The 24,645-nt window shown below is 39.0% G+C and overlaps 2 protein-coding genes across 12 annotated transcripts in view; both read right to left on the bottom strand.

The window, feature by feature from the left end:
* Positions 1-24,645, bottom strand: part of LOC113107158 (tight junction protein ZO-2-like) — a 296,039-nt gene that overhangs the window by 178,922 nt on the left and 92,472 nt on the right. The gene's annotated exons all lie outside the window — the stretch shown is intronic.
* LOC113107156 (centrosome-associated protein 350-like) overlaps positions 1,034-24,645 on the bottom strand; it is a 33,978-nt gene continuing 10,366 nt past the window's right edge. For 4 of the 11 annotated variants that reach the window (XM_026269448.1, XM_026269450.1, XM_026269447.1 and 1 more), the window contains 30 exons: positions 23,784-24,406; positions 23,112-23,236; positions 21,654-22,546; positions 21,301-21,451; positions 20,963-21,108; positions 20,578-20,749; positions 19,216-19,460; positions 18,918-19,087; positions 18,714-18,824; positions 18,134-18,274; positions 17,319-17,452; positions 16,844-16,951; positions 16,575-16,741; positions 16,278-16,480; positions 15,882-16,069; positions 15,054-15,141; positions 14,757-14,900; positions 14,469-14,626; positions 11,386-11,508; positions 9,146-9,381; positions 8,292-8,485; positions 7,899-8,058; positions 7,083-7,243; positions 6,784-6,920; positions 6,592-6,674; positions 4,538-6,486; positions 3,756-4,208; positions 3,505-3,651; positions 3,140-3,262; positions 1,034-3,020 (listed from right to left, as the gene is read on the bottom strand). In XM_026269448.1, coding sequence (XP_026125233.1) covers positions 2,859-3,020; positions 3,140-3,262; positions 3,505-3,651; positions 3,756-4,208; positions 4,538-6,486; positions 6,592-6,674; positions 6,784-6,920; positions 7,083-7,243; positions 7,899-8,058; positions 8,292-8,485; positions 9,146-9,381; positions 11,386-11,508; positions 14,469-14,626; positions 14,757-14,900; positions 15,054-15,141; positions 15,882-16,069; positions 16,278-16,480; positions 16,575-16,741; positions 16,844-16,951; positions 17,319-17,452; positions 18,134-18,274; positions 18,714-18,824; positions 18,918-19,087; positions 19,216-19,460; positions 20,578-20,749; positions 20,963-21,108; positions 21,301-21,451; positions 21,654-22,546; positions 23,112-23,236; positions 23,784-24,406 — 7,895 coding nt within the window. In that variant the 3' untranslated portion in view covers positions 1,034-2,858. The remainder of the gene's footprint in view (positions 3,021-3,139; positions 3,263-3,504; positions 3,652-3,755; positions 4,209-4,537; positions 6,487-6,591; positions 6,675-6,783; positions 6,921-7,082; positions 7,244-7,898; positions 8,059-8,291; positions 8,486-9,145; positions 9,382-11,385; positions 11,509-14,468; positions 14,627-14,756; positions 14,901-15,053; positions 15,142-15,881; positions 16,070-16,277; positions 16,481-16,574; positions 16,742-16,843; positions 16,952-17,318; positions 17,453-18,133; positions 18,275-18,713; positions 18,825-18,917; positions 19,088-19,215; positions 19,461-20,577; positions 20,750-20,962; positions 21,109-21,300; positions 21,452-21,653; positions 22,547-23,111; positions 23,237-23,783; positions 24,407-24,645) is intronic. The other 7 variants (XM_026269454.1, XM_026269458.1, XM_026269455.1 and 4 more) reach the window with 6 other exon arrangements.

Below are 24,645 nucleotides of genomic sequence, written 5' to 3'. Positions count from 1 at the left end.
GTCAATTTTGTTGTTGTTGAAGTTAAAGTTATGAATTACAAAATGTGGAGAAAGAAAATAAATAGTTTACTTATTTTCATTGATACTATGTGAATGTTTTTTTTTTTTTTGCTGAATTAATCACATTAAGTAATCACATCTGTCACAAGCCTTTGAAATTTCAAACTACTGTATATGCTCTGCATTCCCAGACAGATCCATTTTTCATTCCTTACATCAATATCTTTTTGTTGCCACAAATAATTATAAAAGATCACCATTTTAGGATATATTTGTTCCAAACTACGATATACGTCTATGGATTTTATTAGACTTATGTAAGCCAGAGTAAGTTTAGTCCTTCCTAGAACAGTATTGACACCTTGATCCATTCGTTCAGAATCACCCTTTGCTCAAATATTGACATTTGTGTATGTGCCTCTTGTCCAAAGTTTCTGACAGGGCACATTCCACCCAGGCAAACATTCAACATTTTACACAAGGTACATGTCACAATTATAGTACACTTAGCTCTGCCATTAGCAGAGACACAGATATGTATTTATTGTGAGAACTGCTGAATGTGTTGAACTAGTATCTAACAAAATTATACATCAAATGTCTTTACCCTGTATCCAACAAACAATAACTAAAATCATACAATGTCATGATTATTTTCTCTAGTCAAATAAACCCAGAGTAGTGCATTATGCATATTGTTGGCTACTTGATGTATTGCTTTTGTTACTCTTTTTGGATAAAAACAGCTGCTTAATGCATAAATATTAATGTTATTTGCCATGCAATTCACTGTTAACAGAGTACAACAACCAAAAACGTAATATTTAATGTCGTTCTTCTGCTTCAGGTTTATAAATGATATGTCTATTTAATATTTCTTGCTAGAATATTACAATAAACTGTGGTTTAAACAGTATTTAGACATGCACATCTTCTTTTACTATTTGTAAAAAAAAAAAAGCTATATTTTGTAGATTCCGTTTATAAAAAGTCATGACAAAAAATGTAAAAGATATCACAGCAAATGTTATGACTGAGAAATGGCGAGATCTTTATTTACAATTTCCAAAGGATCAGTTCGGTTGACAAATATATCTATAATATGTACATGGAAGCAAAAGGAGCCACATCCATTTTCACAGCAATCTTCCATGAGTCCACTCACAGGAGATCTATGATATTTACATGGGTAAATAAATGTACAAGTCTTCAAGTGCACCTCTGTCACTCACAGTACATCATTATAAATACACAAGTTTACGGGATGTGAAACATTTCTACAATTTACCAATTTAAAAGTGGAAACTGATTATCAAGCCACTTCTGCCACACAAATCCAAATTTCCCACCCACAGTTAAAAGTTTAAATGCATTAGCCAAAAAGACTAGTAGTAGTAGAACGAGGTAGAGATCTCCGTTACTTATATAATTAGACATGTTTTTGATGAGCGACTGATGCTGGGTATCAGAGACTCTTGTTGCTGCATAGATGAAGTTTAACCCACTGACACGGGACTCTGCATCTAACCTTACAATGATAATGCAGGTCACTACTGGACAGACTGGCTCAGAGGAAGTACAGCTTTAAGAGAGGCGAAGAAAGGCCGGTTACAGCTAATTATGCACATAAGATGATAATCAATTGCTTAGGAGAGCAGGCTTGTAATGGCGACTGATTTACAACCAAATATGTATATCACAGTATTCATGAATAACAGATGAGATGGACGTGCTGAGCCCTTGAGCAGTTCCTCGGAAAGGTACACAATGAGTGAAACGCCTTCTTTAAAAGTAAACAAATGTGTCCTTGTGCCAGTGATGGCGTAACATTACCCCTCGTCTTTTTTAAACACAAAATTGTACTTTGAAAGGGTTCTGATGATGGGTACACACACACAAAGTAAGGCAGAAATGTACATCTTACAGTATTAGAGGTTTGTCCAGAAATGAAAAAAGAAGTTAAGACAAGATTAAAGCCAAAAGGGGCCATTACAACATTGGTCAAAGGAAGGCCAGGAAAAGTCGCTAGTGTGTGAGCAAACGTAACAATGGAGGCACTTAAAATGAATGGGATAAAAGGCAAATGTTAAGGCTAGAACCCAGCATTGTCCTTGTTGAGCACAGTTCATATATTTCAAATCAATCTTTTGGCATCCAGTAACTGTAGCAGGTGTTGCCAATACAACACTGTTGTGTATAGACCAAAACAAAACCATTACGAGAAGTCAAGTTAAATAAAATTTACATATTTTTGCATTTAACATTATCTTGCATCGAATCCCATTGCCATTTCAACATTCAGATTGTACTTTTTGTGCTTAGTTCTGCAATTAATCATGTCAATGGTAAAACACTCTCTTTTCTTTAAACACTTTCCAAAAAGTTACTTTCAAATTCAAAAGTTTTTTTTTTTTAAATAAATTAATAGAATTAAAGCAAAAAAAACAAGCATTTCTTATGATACAATCTAATTGGAAATAAAAACAAGTCTTTAAGTCCTTAGGTCTGTCCTGATTTGATCTGGCCCTTGTGTTTTAATCTTTAGACTTGAGAATGGCAGAGCCAGTTTTAGCAGCAATGATGAACAGACACAGTATGGGGAATCTGGACCCAAACAGCTGCTACAATTAACACCGGACCATCAAGAGAGGAGTTCATCATACTTCCTAGATGAGAATGTGAACACGTCCATGACAAGGTCTAGAATCCTGACTCCATAACTTTCCGTGGCCTGCACAAGCAGACTGAAAGGGAATTCCTCACTGAATGTCCTTTAATGCCAAATCCTCCATTTTGAGTTTAACAGAAGGTACCTAAAATATTTCTCTGTACAGATGAGAACAACATCAAAGAGCTCATCAAAAAGTTCTTCTGGACTTCTTCCCTTGGATTTGGGTCAGAACTTCAGCTGTGTCTTTTAGCAATGCATCAAAAATCCCATCAGCAAGCTGCATCTTTACAAAAAGTTCATCTTCATCATAGTTCACCCACTGGGATTCCTCCTCATGCAACTCCTGGACCTAGAAGAGGAAGAGTGATTACATACTTATGTATTTAAAAGTCTAACTAATTCTGTAAATCAACACAGTTTTGCAATATCAGAAACAAGCTTTCTGAATGTGAATTTAAATACACTTACCAGAATGTGGTCAACTCGGTCTCTCTTTTTCCGTCCAAATTTGATCATTTTCTGCCAATCTGTTTTCTGGTTCTGCTCTTTCTTTAGACCACACAACTTTAATACCTCAGTGGTGACAAATTCCTGAATAAAGAAAAAAACAAAAACAAATTATTATTATTATATATATATATACACACACACACACACACACACACACACACACACACACACACACATATACACACACACACATACACATACATACATACATACATACATGCAGATGCACAAACACACACACACAAATAAACATACTTAAATTATAGATATATTCTAATCACAAGATGTCACTTTCCTTTAAGCAGCATTGATATATTGCATACCTGAACTGTTGTGATGTCATTGGGGCATTTCACTCGATGGAAGTAGGTGGAATTAAGGCGACGTGGCTTCATCCATTGGGGCTGATCAACTTTTGGATCTTCTGCATAGATGTCTTGAATGACCTCCCATGATAAATCAAAGACTGCCTGTAAATAAATACAACGGAAAATATTTTTTACTTCATGGAAATGCCTACCAAAACCTTGCCAAGGTTAAACAAACACCTCAATGCCAGCATCTCGATCCCTACCAGTTTGTAGCTTTGTTGGCATTGAGCCTCCAGGTCATTAGCTTTGGAGTCTCCTTCCAGGAAACTATTAGAGGGTTGAGGTTTGGGTACTCCAGTCAGGCTTGGTCTACCATGACCCAGTTTGCAGCTTTTCCAGATCTCCTGAGTAGCAGCGATGACCAGTTTCTCCACTTCCTGGACAGTGTGAGGAACAATCATGGCAGGCTCCTCTGGTTGCTTCATCTGCACAGGAAGTTCAGGCCTGGGTGGTGTTTTGACCTGTTCCCCCGCACCAGAAATCCCATCTTGCTGCTGTTTTTGCTTTTGCTGTTGTTTTCGTGAGCTGAGACCAAAGTCCTCATCGAACCAGTCCTGCTCTTCACCAAGGACATCGAAGAGCTCACGGCTCATTTCCAGCTCTGCCAGACGTTTAGCTAGCTCTTCCTGTCCACTTGTACCCAGGACAGGGCTCTCCTGTTGAAGAATCATAGTTAACAATAATCAAGATCACTTCTTACAACTTCCATCAAGAGAAGGTCTAATTTATCTTTACTTTTTTTTTTTTTTTTTGCAACACACTACAGGCCTAAAAAGAGGGTTCCAAGGTAACATTAGCCCCTAGATGTCTGTCAATAAGGCTGGAAATGTCAACTTAAGCATTACATATCAGCAATGTTATCAACTTGTTGGGTAAATCATTCACTTCATTTCAATAAATAACTCTGAAGACTGGGTTATTTTTTTAACTGCTTTCACATTTCATCTATTATAGGATCTTTAGATGCATCAAAATTTTCACTTACAGGTCTGTTGCAATGCTCTGGAGACGAAAGTTCCTCCTGATCATCATCAAAGAAACTGTCCTTCTTTGTTTTAGATGAAGACCTGCTCTGAGACTTAAAGTTGTTGCTTCCATCAAGTCCATCATCTTCATTGATGAAGTCTCTTTTCAACTGATTAGCAGCTGATAACTTCTCCTCTTTGTCTTTCTTGATCTTCTGAAATTGCTTCACCGCATCACTTAAGAAGTTTTCCACAAGTTTATCTGCTAGGGTGGTCAAAGCCCTTTTGTTATTCAAGTCTTCCCTATTATCGAGACTGGCCTCCTCGATCGAGATGTCAGTGGTTTTTGGAATTTTCTTATCCTCAACTAACCGGTCCAAAATTACTGCTGTTGGTTCCTCTTCCTGTTTTTTAGATGTCCCTTTATCCAAATTATTGAGCAATGGAACAACATTATCAACAGATGTGAGAATGATGTCCCGGTCTCCTCCGTTAGGCACTGTGTGCTGGCTTTTGTCACAGTCCTTAATGATATTGCAGTCAATATAATTAATATCCAGGTTATGCTGAGATTTAAAATAGGTGCTTTGCCCAGTAGAAAGCTGTCTGATGTTAAGTTCCAATGGCTTTCCATGCTCTTCCGAAGTCTCTCTAGTCTCAGGATGCAAATCTAGGTCAGATTTTTCTCCTTTAATTTTGTTTAGCAGATTTCTATGCTCTAACTGCTCCTCAGAACCTTTGTTTTTACTATTTGGCTGGTCATCATATGATGAATCTTCATCTTCAGTGTCTGGACTGGCCTCAAATTTCTCTGGAAGACGAGAGATCTTGTCCGGCGGTGCGAATATTCCGTGTTTTTCCCTACATTCAAAGTACACCACCCCATCGTAAGTTCCATTGTTACTTCCCTCAGGGTTGTCCAGTTCAACCCCGGCCCAGAATCCATTGGCAAAGTTAGTTTGTCCCTTGAATCTCAGTGTCCCTGGTTGTATATTACTAACCAAAACCCGGTCTCCAATGCAGAAGCTTGGCAATTCATCCTTTACCGGCAAAACTGGCATTTGGTGCTGTGGTAAAGTCAAACATTTTGAATGCCTCATGATGTCATCTGATTCTTTACCAAGGCTACTGAGGTCTGCATGACCTTCAGTTTGGAAGCTGCCATTAGTACTTCCTGATCGGACACTTAGTTCTTCTTCAATTTCCTCTTCACTGCTGTACATTGGAGAGTTAACAGATTTTACTTTGGGCTCTGGGGCAGAGGGTGATGTAAGCTTTGATTCATGATTATCCTCCTTAAATGACGACTCAAAGGAAGGCTCAAAGTCATCGTTATAGCCATCACCTGAGAGTGACTGTGTATCTTTCATCTTTGGTGAATCCTCCCCCTTGGACAATGAGAAGTCAGGGGTATAAGAATGATCTATGGCTGAAGGAGTCTTTTCAGCTGAAGGATAGTCTATATCTTTTAATTTCACCACAGGAGAGTCAGTAAATCTCATACTCTCTCCAGCATTTGCAGAATCTTCAACTGCTTGCTTCTCATCAGCATCATTCTCAGACAACCTTTCCTCCTCAAATTTGGGTTTCATGTCATTCAGCGATGGAATCTGAAGCCCGAAATCCAGTTTAAGCAGAGGGTGAGAGTGTTGGTCAGACTGGTAATTCTCAGACCCCTCTGACTTTGCATATTCCAGTTCCTCCATAATACCGGACTTGTGGCTAGAGACCACACTCTCATCTTCTGAAAGGAGGTCAATGGCCTCTGGTCTAGCAGAATGTTCTTTGATTGAGGGGGCATCTTCTGATTGGTGGCTTGGATACTCTGGACTACGCAAGCTCCTCAAAACGTCCATATGTTCTGGACTCCCCATAACTGGAGTTGGAGTAACTGTAGGAGGATCTTCATCTGAGGAAATGTCATCATGTTCTGATGAATAGTTCTGATGTATTGGTGCAACATCATCTGCTAACAAAGGCAGGCAACATACACAATTTTATCATTATGTATACTTTTAATTTGGTCCAAATAAATAGTTAATGCCAATAATCATGTTTTTGGTCTACATTGCACCTTTATCTGCCGATGTCTCCGTGGGCACAGTCTCTGATTTCTCAGATTCTGTGACAATCTTCCAGTTCTTGCTAGTCTCAGGTCTGTAAAGTAAACATGCAGCAAATGTTATTGGAGGTATATACACACACACAAAAAAAAACCTCAGAATGAAGAGTAAATTATAAATGATTGGTAAATGTCAAGGCCGACCTCTGAAGTGGAGGGGGTTTTATCCGAGGCTTTTCAGTGGCTGAAGTGGGAGTTTTAATCTGGGGTTTAGTAGCTGGAGTGTTGTCTGGCTCTTTACTCAACTCAGCCTTGGTCTTCTGAATAAAGTCATTATATGACTGGGGAACCAGAGGAAGACAATCATTAACAAATACAGCATACTGACATCTTTTTTAATAGTCAATTTAAAAATATAGCAAAATAATACAGCAAGAGAAGCGCTTTCTTTAAGATAAAGAGACCACAGAAATAGGTGAATATGAAAGGTGATTATGGCTGACCTCCAGCTGTTTCAGCAGGCTTGCCTCCTGAGCTTTCAGTCGCTCTTTTTGCCTCTTCTTTTGCTCTTTCTTTAGCTGATACACCACAGATTTACGTTTACGGAGCTCGTCCTTGAGGGCACGAATACGGCTCTCAATATCACTCTGATCAGATGTGGTCTCTGAGGTAAGAGAAAAAAAATTATCACCATCGTCAAAACATTGTCTTTGCTTTAAAAAAAAATACAAAAATATTGTGTGTGTGTGTGTGTGTGTTTATGTATATATATATATATATATATATATATATATATATATGCTTAAGATGGCACTAAACATTGTGACAAAGTACAACATTTAAATAATAACGATAGGCAATGTTTTAAACCTAAAAGGACAATTTTTTTGAGCAGTCTCTCTTTTACGACAGATCATCTCTACAAGGCAGGTAGACTCATCTGTGCTGCTATAACATGACTAAGTGGTTTGATCCAAAGAAGTGCATACACGGAGATAAACAGAGCATTGTATTTTGCTGGCACAGTGTTCCTCTTCCTGCATTCATGTAACCAATTGAAGCAGGCTAAATTAACATACCAGATATGTAGCACCTTAAGAACTATGATTTTAAAAAATAGACAAAAGTTTTTAAAAATAGGAGACCAATGATAAAATGGATTAAGAGAGCAAAACACTACATGAAACAATTCTGTATGTTGCAGTCTTCAAAAAAAAAAAAAAAGGGGGGGGGTGGGGGTGGGGGGCTGGGTCTACATTATGTTGAGAGTGCAAATCCATATAATTTTCAAAGTCTAATGGAGGCAGTATGGATCTTACCGGATGGAGTGGCTGAATGAGGGTCACTGGTGCAGGCCTCACTGGTCTTGATGTTGGAGCACACCTGCATCTTGCTGCTTCTGTCAGTGCCAGTGACAGTGCCAGGCTGGCTACTGTCTGAATGTCGCAGAGAGCTGAGGCTGACTTTCTCTGGAGGAGACTGAAACACATACAGGAAGAAGGATCCAAGGTCAGGACGTGTAAGTCACACTCACCAAAGAGAGCTACAGTATAGTCAACTCTGTGTTATAAAACAGCACATAAAGAACTTTGGACTACTTGTAAGGTGCAAACAATTTTGCATATCTCCATGCTCAGGAAAACATAAACATTAGATGCAGAATCAAATTATTTATTTATTTTTTTTCCAGAAAACTCAGTTTCAGTTTTCACCTGTTTGCTGTCTGTGGCATTAAATGCAGGTGAGTGGAGGGTATCAGGGGCAGGGCTGTTGCCCGCATGAGGAGAGGGGAGTTCAGAGACAGGTTGGTCCGAGGAAGGGCTGGCCAGCTGCTCTGAAACTGACAAATCAGTGTGCACGCTGGACACGGACAATGCTTGGGAGTCATCATCTTCACTGCCTGCTTCTGTGAGAACATGAATACAGATAAACAAAATGTAACAGTTCAATGTATAATCATTGCTTTGATGTTCTTATACACAGACTTACAAAACTAGTGAACATTTAAAAATCTGGGGGAGGTAAGATTTTTAAAATGTTTTTTTTTAATTACGTCTTTCAAAATGGTGCATTTTATTTGAGCAAAACTACAGTACCAGTACTAATAATATTATTATAAATTAACAATTTTCCATTTTAATATAGAAAATATAATTCTATTTAACAATAATTCTATTTTTCTGTGATGGCAAAGCTGAATTTTCAGCAGCCAATACTCCAGTCTTCGGTCACGTTTTCCTTCTGAAATCCTTTTAATTTTCAAGAAACATTTTTATTATCAATGTTGAAAACAGTTGTGCTGCTTAATGGTATGTAATATTTGTGTAGAAATCTTGATACATTTTTCGAGAATATAATTTATTGCTTTAGAAATCTTTAATGTCTTTACTGTACCTTTTGATCAATTTAATTTGTTCTTGCCATATAAAGGTATAATTTCTTTTGAATGGAAGTACAGATGAAGTACAACTGATCAGCGGTTACTGATGTGCATATACCGGCCATTCTTTAGAAGAAAAGTTTCAATTTCACTTCCTTTCAATCTCAATACCCTTTTCCCACTCACCTTGTCCTGTGGGACTCTGTTGTCCACCTCTGGATTTACTGAGCTCACTTTCCCAGCTGCGCTGCTGCAGTGGTGTTCTGTTGCGTGGCTGCTGCTGTTTTTCCCAGGCCGCCAGAGCTTGCTTCTCCATTTGGCGCACTTCTGCCTCCTCCGCGTCCAACCTCTGTCTCCACTCAAGAAGCTCCTCCGCATGTCTGCGCCTCTGCATCAACTGCTGCTCTCTTTTAGTGAGAAACCTACAGGACAGAAAATGAAGGAGACGAAGAGAGATAGAAAAGGCAGAACAAGACTGTGTAAGGCAAAGTGACACAATTTGTAAACAGGCCACCAAAAAAGCAGGCAAAGCAGAGGTCCAAATAATGCCACTCACCCACCTTCTTCAAACCCCAGATTAGTCTCTTTTGCAAAGGATGTGCACCCACACATACCCTTACACACACACACACTACAAAACATGCTTCCCAAAACAGGCACAGCTCCACTTGGTGACCTGCATTCATTTTAATGGGAAAAACAGCCCTATTGTGCCTTTAACATCTTCATCAGGGTAAAACTCATGCATCTGATCCAACTCATGGGTGATAGACATGGGGACAAACTCCTGACAAACTGAAACACATAGGTTCCACCCAGGGTTTTGACATAAACACTGTTAGGCTTTTGTCTCTGTAAGTGCAATCCTGCAATGGAATTATTTGATTGTGCATTGCTTTCAGAAAAAATTTAATAAAATGTGTTATATATAATGGTTTGGCAATAAAAATGTATAAATATTAGTTAAGCAAAAGAATTAGAATTTCACAAGCTGTACTGAATATTACAGCATATTTATCATTTTAGCAAGTGGTGCCAGGAAAAAAACTTCAGTCACTGAAGGCAGGTCATTCTTTTTTTCAGAAAAAAGCCCTCCATGTATCATGACTTTGTTCTGCTAGATCAAACCTGCCTGGGTTTTTCATTGAGGTTTAAGATAATTAAAAACATGTTAGAGAAAAACAGATGGCTTTATCTAAAAGCAATCGTCTTGCCTAGTGAATACAGCGGCCATCTTCATCCAACCATAAATTGTATTATGTTGCCTCAGTCATATATACTCATTAGCTCATCGCGGGCTACACTTATTTAATCAGGGGCTGGAGTTAAGATTTACTGTGGCCATTGGGCAGATGAAGAAGTCCTAAACTAGCATTATTCAGAAGCATACAATATATCAGTCTGTCCGGCCTGTCTAAAAAGAAGTATTCCTCCCGGTCTCCACTCACCACGATACAAAGTTCAAGAACTGATTTCACGGAGATGCTCTGTGTGTGGTGCATGGTTGAAGCTCACGAAAGTTGTTGGGGTTGTATTTCACCACAAATCAGAAAAAAAGTATATATATTTTTTTTTTTTTTCGAAAAGACAATAATCCTTATATTTAAGATTATCAATATCATTTACATCGTGATGTTCATGACAATTATCTAAATAATTCAACCCCACATTATTTCTGTAATGCAAATTATATATAATCGTGAGATTGACCATAAAAAAAATTACATTTACATATTAATACAAGACAGACTAGCAACAAGGCAAAGACTAGATTTGACAGGATCACACTACAGCATTGGTCTCAAACACAATTCCTGGAGGGCCACAGCTCTGCACAGTTTTGCCCCAACCCTAATCAAACACACCTGATCCAGCTAATCAAGGTCTTCAGGATTACTAGAAACTTCCAAGCAGGTGTGCTTGGATTTGGAGCTGTTTGGAGCTAAACTCTGCAGAGCTGTGGCCCTCCAGGAATTGAGTTTGAGACCACTGCAACTACAGAGACAAAAGACGCAAGACCCACAGATCACTCATTTAACCCACCATGATTTAAACAAGTCTAATCTTTGGCTTTGATTGATGGTAATTATTTTTTAAACATTTTCATGTATTTGATCAGCAAATAAAGGCTCAAAAACCAATCACAACAGATTCAGGTAAATCATTTAATCATTAGAAATAAAAAAGAATCTTCCCCAATCAGATAAATAACTATGCTTTATAATCAAACTAGCTTTAGCCAAAGAATCAACTTATTTTAGCATGGTGTAGCCAGTTCATTTTCATTCATCACTGCATTCCTCTTTCTGTCTCTATCCCCACCCACCCAGCTGTGGCAGTGGATGAACAAAAGCATGCTCCATGGGAAATAGGTGCTGAGAGAAGGGAGGGATGGAAGTAGAGAGGAGGATTATGGGTAACTGTACCTGACCAACTGGCTGTAGATAAAGAGTTGGAATTTGGGGTGGAGATTTGGGAGACAGATAGACAGAGAGGCCCAGTGATGAGCCGTAAAGACAGAGAAGAAATAATGGACAGGAGAACAGTGTCTAAGGAAGACAGAGAGGAGAGGACAGTCAAAAATCAAGAAGTGTTGGAGAGAATAAAACGAGAGAGAGAGAGAGAGAAAGAGAAAGAGAGAGAAGAAACCGATGTGGAGACAGAAAGAGAGATTGAGTGTAAACGTGTATCCTTACTACATGCTGCAAATCCTTAAAGGGGTCATATGATGCGATTTACATTTTTCCTTTCTCTTTGGAGTGTTACAAGCTCTTGGTGTATAAATAAAGTTGCAAAGACTAAAGTCTCAAATCCAAAGAGATATTCTTTATAAAAGTTAAGAATCAACCACCGCCCCCAAAATGTCTCATTCTAGCCCCCACGATGTGTTAAGATTTGCATAACGCCACCAAACGTTCACACAAAGAAAGGCGGCGTAACATTTAATCTCTCTGCTGCCGATGCTGAAAATGTGAAAGCGAAACTACTTTGGCCTTCCAAAACAGGACACAACTAGAAATCAGTGGTTAAGTTGTATTTACAACACCGTTCCAGAACAGCTCATGTCAAATATTCAGATATGTGCAACGCATTTTATTGAGGATGAGGACTGTTTCCTGAACCAGTAGCCTACAATGCATCTGTGGCACAAAGGCGGTTTCTATAAAGTGGGGCAGTTCCAACTTTGCAAGGACAGTCTGGTGCTTCTGACTCACAGCCTGTAAGTACATTTTTTTATATTTAAAGAATTTGCACTGATGATTCAAACGTGAGTTTTGAGCAGTGTAGAGTAGGCTTATTGTTTGTTGTTTTTTAGATCACAAATGCAACACAACGCATAAAAAGACAGTATAAAGTCACTCACTACAGGTGCATCTCAATAAATTAGAATTTCATGGAAGTGTTCATTTCAGTAATTCAACTCAAATTGTGAAACTCGTGTATTAAATAAAATCAGTGCACACGGACTGAAGTAGTTTAAGTCTTTGGTTCTTTTAATTGTGATGATTTTGGCTCACATTTAACAAAAACCCACCAATTCACGATCTCAACCAATTAGAATATGGTGACATGCCAATCAGCTAATCAACTCAAAACACCTTTAAAGGTTTCCAGAACCATCAAAATGGTCTCTCAATTTGGTTCACTGGGTTTCTGTTAAATATGAGCCAAAATCATCACAATTAAAAGTACCAAAGACTTAAACTACTTCAGTCCGTGTGCACTGAACTTATCTAATACACGAGTTTCACAATTTGAGTTGAATTACTGAAATAAAGTTTTCCATGACATTCTAATTTATTGAGATGCACCTGTATAATCAGTAATTACGTCCTAACTGGATGCAACAAATGCCTAATTTGTAATTGGTTTATATTGGTTTTATCTCGTTACGCCGGAATATGGCATCACAGTATACTTGAGGTATTCGACCAATTACAACACATGGGATAGCTGGTAAATCAGCACACACCTTGCTTTTTCAGAACGATAAGGTTTGTAAAAATCAATGCGTTTCAGAAAGGCGGGGCATAGAGGAGCAACAATAATGTACATTATATGGATATTAACGTGTTTTTTTTTTACCCTTAAACCACAAACAGATTGCATCACACCAAATACACAAAATAATGTTATTTTTTGCATCGTCATATGACCCCTTTAACAAGCCACTACCTTTGAGTGTCAAACTTTTTTTCTTACAAACAAGTCAAAAAATAAAAAAGTTTACAGGTGAGATGAAAGCTCTCAGTAATTACAAGTATTCCTGGAAAAGTGGCCTGGAAACATTTATCTACCCCAAACAACAGTCTGGAGAGTCTCATTAAATTGATCAGAACACCTGTGTCATATTTCAGTCTTCCCAAAATTAATACAATATTTAGGACTATCAGATTTTTTGGACTAAATAGGTGAATTGGACAAAGTAAATTGGCTGTAGTGAGTGAGTTTTAAAGTTAAAAACGACCCAGACATTTCTTTCTGAAATTAACAAGCTTTTTCTCTATGCAGGAATCTTTGACTAATTCTGCTAATTTTGCTGTGATAAAAGAGGGCAAGTCCATAATTTATTAAATTAACTAAATTAAGGGAGGAAGACAACAAAGCAATTGCTTTTACAAAAGAGCTCCATAGACTGGATTACAAATCACTTTGAATGAGATGCAGGATAAAGTGTTTATACCGATGAGTTCGGAATAAATACAGCTGGAGGTTATAAAAAGAGATGTTCATGCTATTAGTGTGAGCTAGAAAGTGAGCAGAAGTGTGTGAACGGTGCTACAATCGCAACACAGCATGTGATTAGTTGAATCAGACAAGCGTGAAATCCCCAAATTTTATTCTCAAGACAAAAATATTTGTGTGCCAGTGCTATGAAAAGTTTCTGACCAATGGGACGACCCTCATCAGTTGTCAAGATATGATTGTAAACAAGAATCTGTTGTCAAGGATTGAGTGGCTGAATATGGGAGAATGAGATTACACACAATAGACAAACATTTAGAAAACATGTGAAGGTTATGAAACGCATTCGAGAAATCTCATGAAATCTCACTGCCAGAAAGTACATCCTGTTTACTAGCTGTATAAGAAAGCTGTTCTCTATTTTAGATGTGAAAGATTCCTCCATTCATAAAGTGAGAGGAGTGTTTTCCTACACAGAGCACGCTTATGTTCAAACCAAACACTGTGCACACAGAAATAAAAAATAAAAAAACACTTTAAAATGTCACTTGGTCAGCAAGCTGTAGACGAACCTCTAAGAAATTAATACATGTTATTAATAGCATTAGCTTGTCATAAATAAGAAATCGCTCCAGAGTACACTGAACATTCACTGTTTGTTTGGCCCTCTTGAAAGAGGTTTACACTACATATGCATAAGGTAATTAAAGTTTATATCTACAGTTATAATCAAATGACTTTATAAACCAATGTATTATCTGAGAGGACAGAAGAGGAAAAAGATGGAAGGATAGAAAAGAAACATGTGTGAGGGTTTATTTACTTTTCGTCCATGTGAGACCGCATCTTTTTCAGTTTCTGCATGATGCTGCTGGTTTCACTGCCTGACACAGACATGGGGGAGTGGCTACGGGTCTCTGCGTCTGTCACAGTCACGCTGGGCGGAGCCGACTCCTCTGCCACACCTGAAACGGGTGATTCCTGCAGATGTTTCATAAAAAAAAATAATAATAGTGCAATATGTTCAATAAACTACACAGAGAGTACTTACAAGATACAAAAAGCTTTTATTTAGGAAGATTAAGAAACCACAATCTTTCAGACGACTGACCAGCTTTGTGTCGGCGCTTTTGAGCCGCTCTTTGAGTTTGAGTGTTGTGTGTCTCATTCTTTCGATCTCCTCCTGCTGTTTGAGGAGCAGCTGTCTCTCCCTCCTCGCTGCTTTATTGGCCTCCTGCAGTCGTTTGATCTCCGCCTGGGGATAAACAACAGCGACATATTAACCTTTATTTCTGTTCGGTAAACATGACAACATTTAAGTAAATCAATTAGGACTATTTAATTGATTCTACATTCATTTGAAAGTGTATCTTCGAGATAATCTCATAAATCCACATATGATTGTCACCTGTTCCTGTTGTAGCTTCAGTATCAGGCCTCTCTGTTTCTTACGAAGGGGTGGCATCTTATCATCCTCTCCTTTATCTCTGAGATGCCTAATGGAGAAGAATGGAGATGAGGTGCATGTCACTAAAGTTTAACAATTTTAATCAAGATGATCACTTTACTGCCTTTAAATCTATGGGTTTCCATTTCAGCATATGAGATTTTACTCAGGAAAAAATGGTGCAACTTGACCAAAAGATTCCACAACATATTTAATTTCAGTTATGAGACATAAATCACTGTTCAAAAATTTGGGGACAGATGGTTTAGAAAGCACTTTTTTTTTACATTGACAATATTAATTGATCACCAAAACAGCATATTAGAACAATTTCTGAAAAATCAGAATAACTAAATTTCAAAATATAATAGATTATTTTTAATTGTAATGATGTTTTGTATTTTTGATTAAATAATTGGAGCCTTCATGAAGAGGACACTTCTTTCAAAAGCTTTTAAAAGATATTACTGATGCTTTTGAACAGTTATGTATATATGGAGTTACCAAGCAGGAAATATAGCGTGGAAAACGTAGGGTGAGAAAAATGTATGCATATTATTATTTTCTCCCCACCAGTGCAACCTTTATTACAAGAACAGACATTCATTTTAAAGGCAATGAATGTTATAAAATTTTAGTGAAAGTTCAAACAAATCTTTTTTTTCTTCTTCTTGAATAATACTAATATAAACCACAGCAATTATTAAGAAAGCAAATATGGTCCATTTTGATTTCATGTTGCATTTAATATATTTTTTTCCTGCTAATCATAATGAATGTTTTTCCTGCCTCTTCTGGTGTTCGAGCCAGGCCAGTTCAGCCTTGGTCTTTTCTCGGAGGGCCTTCTGACGCAGACGCAGGAGAGAACTCTGATGTTGAGCGCGAACTTCCTCCTCCTTCATGTACTGACGCACCAAATCCATGGTGAACCTAGAGAAGCTGTCCTGACCACTTGAGAAGGGCATGCTGCCATCCTGCTGTGTATAACGTGATATGGCGCAGGGGAAAAACAAGAGCTGAGTCACTAATCCATCCCATACAAAGAGCTTCTTATCAACACACCAGGAAAACACAAACAAACTTCAACTATGACAACCAAATAGAACAAAACACAACAGGCTTGATTGTACGGAGCACAACTGGAGTCAGAGTTATGCTGCACGAGGAGAGCTGACAGGATGTCACCTTTGAGCTCGCTCTGGGGCTGGATCTGTCATGGCTGTGGTCGTCGTCAGATTCTGGATGAGGACTGGGCTTCCTGTCCAGTGATTCACGCCGGTGGGCCTCGGATGGTAAAAGAGAGCGGAACGATCTTTCCTCAATGTCATCCTCTGTCATAGAGTCTTCAAACTTCACAGAGTACTCTTCGGCGATGGAGGCACTGTCTGCTGATTGGAGGAATAGACAGGAAGTGGTCAAAACAGCTTACATTTCTCATGACAGACTATTTAAGTTGTTTACCCCCAAAAATGTGAGCTTTACCTTTTTCTTGAAGTGGGCTTCGCAGATTTTCCGAGCAAAGGGAGTCATCAGCAGCGGTGTGAGCCTGGTCCTCCACTGAACTACTGCTCCTGTCTTTTCCTGGTGTATTCCTCTCGTCTTGATCAGAACGAGGTGGACTCCGCTGGGTACTACTGCTGCCGCCACCACTTAAAAACCGAGAGATCAGCATTTACACACTATGTTCTATAAAACCATTCATTTGTGCTGTGAAAGACAAATTGGCTAAAGTGAAAAGTAGATGGTGTTACCTGATGGTGGGTCTCCTGGAAGGGATGGACTCTGAGAGGCTGTCTGGTGGAGTCTCGACCTCGGATGGACTCTTACGTCTCTCAGGAGACAGCTCACTCTTCCAGCTACTGGAGAAGATCCAAAACAGCATCATTACTGATGTATAGACCACGATCACTAACATGACAAATTTGAAAAAATCTTTCACATTAGAAAATTGAAAGTGAAAACATGGTTAAAAAGACAGTTGATCCAACAATGAAAATATCTTTATGATTTACTCATATCCATGTTGTTCCAAATCCCCTGCAGTGGCTCTCATTATTCATCTGCACTTTTGCATACTCTAACTCCAAGGCTTGGAACAACATGAAATAATGATAGATTTTCATTTCCTGATGAATTATTCCTTTAATGCAGAACATTATCTGGCTTTTATGCTTAAGTGAAGCTGTAGAGTAAGAAGAATCAGAATGTCTGAAGTGAGTGAGTCACCTGTCAGTGTTGGAGTATGGCTGCTGCGGTTTCAGACTGCGTTTGTGGGGTTTCTGTTGATCATACAGGGGCATAATGGAGGGGCCAGGAACACTTAGCGCTCCAGCAATCTGTGAACGAGCCAGCTCAGTCATCTATAGGGAGAGGGAGAGAAACATTTAAATACACTTTTAATCCTTCAAGCTGACTTTAAAGAAAAAGCCACAGTACCTTCAGGGAGGACACTTTACACTCTGAGAAGATAAGCATGTAATCTTGTTTCTAAACATTTGGTTTTCTAGCATACAATTAAACACCCAAGAGTTTGTGTATTAGATATTTAGTAGGACTGAGAATCTTTAGGCATTTCATCAATTATTTTCATTGAGTCAAGATTTAATTACAGAAATTAGTCCAAATACTGTAAAAAGACTCTTAATGAAACTTATATCTAGTATAATTCTAGTACTATTTACATACTATTAGAGCATTTATAACTATTTAATTCATTTTAAGTGGCACTTTTTGTTCAACTTTTTTGTTTATTATCCTTTTTTTTAGTGCATTTTCTTTTACTGTTTAGGTTTTAGTTCTGCTTTTATTTCCAGTTAACAATGTCTAATTGGCTAAAAAGTTGTTCATTTTATAACTGTATTTTATTTTGGCTTTTTCAATTAACAAAATAGTTTTTAATATGTTTATCTTATTTAATAATAACCCTTCTTGTCTGTTCTGTCCAGTTTATGCTTCTTAAAAATCATAATTACTGGTTATTATATTTAGAAATAAAATTTTCAGTTACTCAATCCAGAAATATATAGGGGAAAAAAGCTCACCTCTTTAATGTGTTGTGCCGTTTCAGCTGTGTGGCGTGCAGCCTCAGCCTGCTGGTTTATCATTTTGTTTGTGGCCTCATGCAAACCTCCTAAAGCCTGCTGTTGAGACTGGAGCAAACCCTCTTGCAGCTCTGCATGGGCCTTGAATCCAACACAAGCATCCGTTTATTTAAAACATGCCAATCATTTAACTAAAGCTGCCGTTTTTAACTTGGTCTGAATCAGTTTTGGTTTCATCATCCTTTCTTCGTAGATCAGGTGTGGTTATTGTCGGTTCTGGAGAGTTCTGCTCCAACCTTGACAAAAAACAACCTACTTTGTAACTTTTTTTAACCCTTAAACACTGATTAGCTTGTTCAGGTGTGTTTGATTAGGGTTTGAGCAAAACTCTGCAGGCTCTCCATGACCAAAGTTGGCCACCCCTGTTGTAGATCTATTTATACATGTAAACTCATTCAGTCCTGTTAAAAAGTATATACATTCCAGAATACCAGAAAGAATATATTTCAAATTAAACAAACTGACATGAAATCTCCTCAACAAAGATCCTATACTATTAACAAATTATAAATGCAAATACCTGTGCAGCTTTCTGTCTGCTTTCTTCCAGTTGCCGTTGTGTTTCGAGGGCTTCTTGCTCTGCCTTCATCCTTAGCAAGTACAGTTCACGCTCATGCCTCTGTTGCTGAGACTGCAAGAAACACAGGTTAAAGGTCACCCTCAAATACATTGCCACATGACCACAGAAGGTCAGATAATCACTTTAGCAGGTGCATAACTTCACCTTGAGAATCTGAGCGAGTGAGACAGTTTCCTGCTGAGCGAGAGACACGCCTCTCACTCGCTCCACATCACCGAGCTGTCGCACGGACTCCTCCACTGCATCCAGGTAACTGAGCTCAGCAGACAGGCGCTGCTGGAGGACCCCAGGAGCAAACTGGAGCTCCGCTGAACCTGAGGACACATAGAAGAGCAAGTAAACCGATTCCATTCCTGAACTGAAACTCTTTTTTCCTAACAGCAGACTTCTTAAGAATTACAGTTGCTTAGAACTTAGACAAAAATCTAGACAGTCAGCTTACCTGCAGTCCTGTGCTCTGTTCTTCCTGGGCTTTGAGTATGGGCCGAGGGGTTGGATTTAGCCCTGGCAGCTGAGGAGGAGGAACTGGGCAGAGCTGCGTGAGGGGAATCCGACCCCTGGGCAGACCCTCTGCTTGGGATACTGTCATCTGGAGACAACCGGGAAGAACCAGAGCTGGCTGGAGAACCAGCGGCAGGAGTTGAACGAGCGTTTCGGGGAGATTTCTTTCCCTCAGAGCCAAAATGACTAATGAATCAAAACAGGGAATTAAAAATAATTAATAACAATAAGAATAAATATGAACAATATTAGTAGTAGTTGTTGGGGTCTGTAAGCTAGTTTTGAAGAAAAAAATATCATTTTATTAATTTTGTTGAGAATGACAACATTATTTAAAAAAGCAATACATTTTAATAGCTGTATTTATTTGATTTTGTATTGATCAATTATTGTGTTATATTTTTCTTAATAAACAAACCAACTTAACAGATGATTTAACAAGATTTTCTAATTAAAAATAAATCTAAAAGGTAAACTTTTTGAGCTAAAAATAATAATAAGATTTAAAAAAATAAAAATGGTACAAGCTAACAGGCTGAGCTGAATGGTGAACACCACTCTAATGGGACCACCAAAACTTCCAATAGTCCAGTACCTCTTAACAATAAGGTGTTTGTGCTACTGTAGCTGGAAATAATGCCCAAGAAGTGCGCTGAAGATGGGACTATCCCTTAAACTTATGTTAACCCAGTTAGAACTCTGTGCTGCTGTATAAACCTATCCAGAGACCACATCTCTGGAAGATACAGCTGAAAACGCAGGTAGGCACGAGGGGAATCTGACTCACAGGCTTCAACAAATGCCACAGGGAGGCTCGAATGTCACACTAGGGGGAAATATCTCATTGGCAATGAGCCTGACCTGCAGCACAGCTAACCTACTGAACAAAAGAGTCAGTGTGTACGTGCATGTTGCCTCCCATCTTGCTTTCTGAAGGGCTACAGCAGTCTGAACACTTATACCCTCTACCTGACATATAGCAGAACTAATATTGACATTGGCTCCTCAGGGTTCTAATAATTAGGATAAACAGGAACAGGATGGATAGTGTGTTTAAAGATATTTCCGTTCTGTGCTCGAAATGTCAAAGTTCATGTCCGGTGACTAACAGAATGGCAATGAAAGATGACTGTATTAGTAAATCAAAATCAAAGCTTTTTTCTTTTTAAAACTTCAACTATGCCAACAATAAAAATTTTATGAAGATACACGCAAGAGGCTGTTCAGATGCTTTTATTAGATGCACCATTGCTTCAAGGTTTACATTTTATCAGTGTGAGTTAATGTGTTTACAAGGCCTTACCTATGGATGGAGTGGACTGAGACACCCCCCAGTGTGCTGTCTGTGTCCACGCTCCTGTGAGAGCTGCGACTGGATGCTTTCTCTGAGCCGCTCTTCCGAAAACCCTCAGCAGGGAGATCAGAGACTGCAGAGGATGTGTTTCTTTGTCCCTCCAGCAAGCTCCTTTCTGATGCTGTAGGAATGTACACAGATGGAATTAGGAATTGTAATCAACGACAGTATTTAAAACCAACATATGTGAAATTCAGTCAGTATTGGTGATTCTACAAATATACTGGTGTTTAAGTACCATTACTTGTGATATATCCCTATAGCAATGAACACGGAGCACAGAAATGGATTTCACACAAGATCACATGATGTGGCCCTCTATAACATATCTGACCTCTCTTGCTGCTTGAGCTGGCTGAGTGTGGAGAGGAGAGGGGTGTACGAGCTGGTGAATGTTGAGATCTCTCCCCAGCTCTGTTACTGTATGCAGATCTGACACTTAGCACCTCATCTGGAGGACTGAACCGACCGTGGCCATTACTGTGGAGAGAAGGCATCAGAGTCCATAGAGCACGTACAGGAAAGCTGAAGGATGGTATGATTATAGAGCAACACTGCCCTCTTCAGGCTGAATGCTAGACCCTTTGTGTTTACTTCAGCCTTTTTTTAAGTTATAAAAATAATTTGAATATTTAAGGTAGTGCTCTGAGCATTAAAACTATTTTGTTTAACCTGAGCCCATTGAGACTTCTCTTGGATGCTGATTGGCTACTGGCGCGAGAGGAAACAAAGTCGTCCTCGTAGACCATTCCATCCAATGAGCTGGCGCCAGACAGAGCCGAGCGGAGAGCTGGAGAACTCTTACCGCCCCTTTCTTCAAATGCTACAAAAACAAATATATTTAATTAAAAACTTCAGTTCAAAAGCATTTGTATGTTTTTATATATTATTAGATTTTTTAAATTGTCTAATATTATACTTAAACATTTAAATATTATAGTTTTGTCTAGAAAAATCTTTGTTTGGTCCTGCTATAGTACACAAAGTTAAATAACACAGGCCGAATACGTTTTTGAAGTTCTCACCTTTGCTGTAGTTCATGTTTTTTGTAAATATATTGATAACACTGTGTGGGCTCCCCTTGGCCAGTTCTTCCCATGGTCCATTGCTTCCTCCTCGTACCATGCTTGATACATTAAAGGGCAGGTGCTTCTCTGCCTCTTTCTGAAAGCGTGAAATTGGGTTCAAACTCTCTCCATTCAGATGTGCACTGTATCCTTTGGTTCCCAGTCTTGATTTGGGCACCTCTTGCAGGTCTTGGTCAGATATACTGCCCTCACTCAGCAGAGGACCCTCACTGATAGAACCTCCGCTGGAGTCCAGCTCAACTTCCTGAACAATGGGCTTTGGAGGAGAAGGGGTCTTGTGTGTGTTTCTAGAGTAGAGGCCAGAAGGTGCAAGTGTTTGTTTGTTCCCAGTCTCCATCCTCTCCCTAAAGCTGTGCAGGTTGCCTACACCTGGAAGGGCCTGATCATAGGTGCTCTGACCCGCAGCAAGCAGTTTTTCAATCCTCTCAACCAGGTCATCGGAATCTGTCGGATTCTCTCTGACTGGCGGACTAACAGGTTTAGCCCAGCGGTCATCGTTAGGGATTAAAAGACCCGTGCCTGTATCCCTGGCACAACCGTAGTTTATTCCGGCACCGGCTAGTTTACGTGCCTCGCTCTCAATACGGCTTGAGAGAGATGCAGCTGTGGCTTTAAGAGCCTCAATACGGCTCATTTTGTGACTTGTGGTTGAGGGAAACGCTGCATGTGCAGTTCGGGACTCTCTGTTAGGTAGTGAAGGTTCTGGATCGAGTTCTAACAGCTGAGAGAAGATATGGCCAGAAGGAGGTGCTAGGGAGCTGCTGACCCCCAGAACAGGACTACGCTGGTCAGACTGAAGCCAGGTTGACCCTGCAAAACCCAAACCATTCCTACAGAAACAATAAAAGACAACAGATTATTAAAGTACAACAATGACAAACAAAAAAAGACCGCTAGACAACAAAACAATTACTTACCATATAAAAAGTATAGTAAATATTTTAAATTGAGTCACATATGGCATGCATTATGTAATCTCACCAAAGTAATTCATTAGGGAGATTCAGAAGTCAGTTTTAACCCATTTTCAGGAACACCAGTTTTCACAAACTCAATACGCAGAAGACGCCGCCAACTACATGCACTTAAAGGTGGCCATGGAAACTGAAACAGGCTAGAAACAAACACTTCTCGCTAAGCACTGAGCTGACGGATTAATCTGTTCTTACAGAGCTACTTGAAATATCTGTGTTAAGGGAATACAAATGACTTCCCATTTAGAAAAAGAAGATATATTTTGTTTAACTTTTCAGTGATAGATCAGATAACTAACAGTAAAAAGGAAGCTCTTTTGTGGAAACAACAGCTAACAGAAGCAGGTGTTTTTGGCTGGAAATTCAAACATTACACTTATGATACAGATGATGTAATGGAATGGGACTGTTTGTGTTTTACCTGGAGAAAGGAGGCTGGCACTGCCCCGTAAGGGACAGATCACTGCTGGAGGTGGCACTTTGAGGTCGATCATGTCTTTTGTTTTCTTTATCAGACTCTCCAGATGGCTGGTATACTGGTCTCGGCTGCAGTGTAACAACAAAAACACTTAAAACAGTGGTCGATCATTATGGATTTTGTCTAGAAACCAGGGTGTCCAATAGTTAATATGATCAAGATATTCAGTATATAATGTAGTTATATACGTTTTTTTTTTTTTTTTTTTAAAGAAGTCCCTTATGCTCACCAAGGCTGCATGTATTAATCACAATACAAATATAGCTAAAATAGTAATATTGTCATTTAAATGACTAGTTTAGTATTTTTATTTATTCCTGTGATGGCAAAGCTGAATTTTCAGTTTTACAGTTTCCAGTGTCACATGATCCTATAAGACACAATTATTATTACTAAAGTTGAAAACATTTGTGCTGCTTCATATATTTGTAGAAACGGTGATACATTTTTTGATGAAAAGTTCAAAAGAACAGCCTTTATTTGAAACAGAAACCTTTTGTAATATCATAAATGTCTTTACTGTTCCTTTTTTTCACAACCAATTTAATAATAAAAAAAAGACTGATGGCAGACTTTTGAAAGCTAGTGTACCTTAAAACCGTCTTTTTGGTTTACCTGCTGAACTATGTTTGTTATGGCACCACCACTGATCTCTTCTCTGAGCTGAGTCTGTTCCAGCAGAAGTTTGGTGTAGGTTTCCTGGAGCCGCTTCTTTATTGGACCTTCAGGTGCGACTGGGCCCTTGGTGGCCCCTGCTCGTTGTCTCCTGTAAAGCTCCTGTAGCCGTTTATTCTTATTCTCTTCTTCCTCTCGCTGAGCCCTCCTCTCCTCTGCTTGCCGTTTTTTCCTTTCTTCTTGTTTTTGAGCAATATACAGTCGCACCGCTTCTGCATCATAGTGCCGTTTCTTTGCCATGGGATGCTCAGGAGGATCTGCTCTCTTGGTAGTCTTGGCAGGGCTGGCACTACGAGAAACTCTGGTTGAGGCACGGACTTTCGAGTGGGGCGCTTCAGCCCTCCTGCTGCTGTCCTCCTCTAACTGCAGGTCATCTAGGATGCAACGGATGTCTGCTGAGAGAAGGTCTGTGCTGGGAGATTTTCTTCGATCACCCCCTGTTAATCTGGAAGGTCCTGCTGGCTCTTCTGGAAGAACGTGATGGCGAGGTCTTTCTGCACTGGTGGGCCTTGAACGCCGGCTACGCTCAAGACGAGGATCCGAGCTGGAACGGGGAGCAGGTCCTGCAGAAAAAGACAGAGAAACAAACAGGAAAGCAAATTTATATTATTTGAGATATTTTACAAATATTTTAATATGCCAAGAACATGAAAGATATTATATGAATTCCCACAATAAATATATAACTTTAGATCACTCATTCGCACACCAACATAGTTGACAGCTGTACACAATCACCGCTTTAGATCAACTAACTGTAATATTGTATAATATTTCCATTCAAAGAAAAAACATAAATCTA

This window comes from Carassius auratus, chromosome 8, assembly GCF_003368295.1.
Source record: "Carassius auratus strain Wakin chromosome 8, ASM336829v1, whole genome shotgun sequence".
Classification (NCBI taxonomy): Eukaryota; Metazoa; Chordata; class Actinopteri; order Cypriniformes; family Cyprinidae; genus Carassius; species Carassius auratus.
This window is presented reverse-complemented; position numbering and strand designations above follow the sequence as displayed.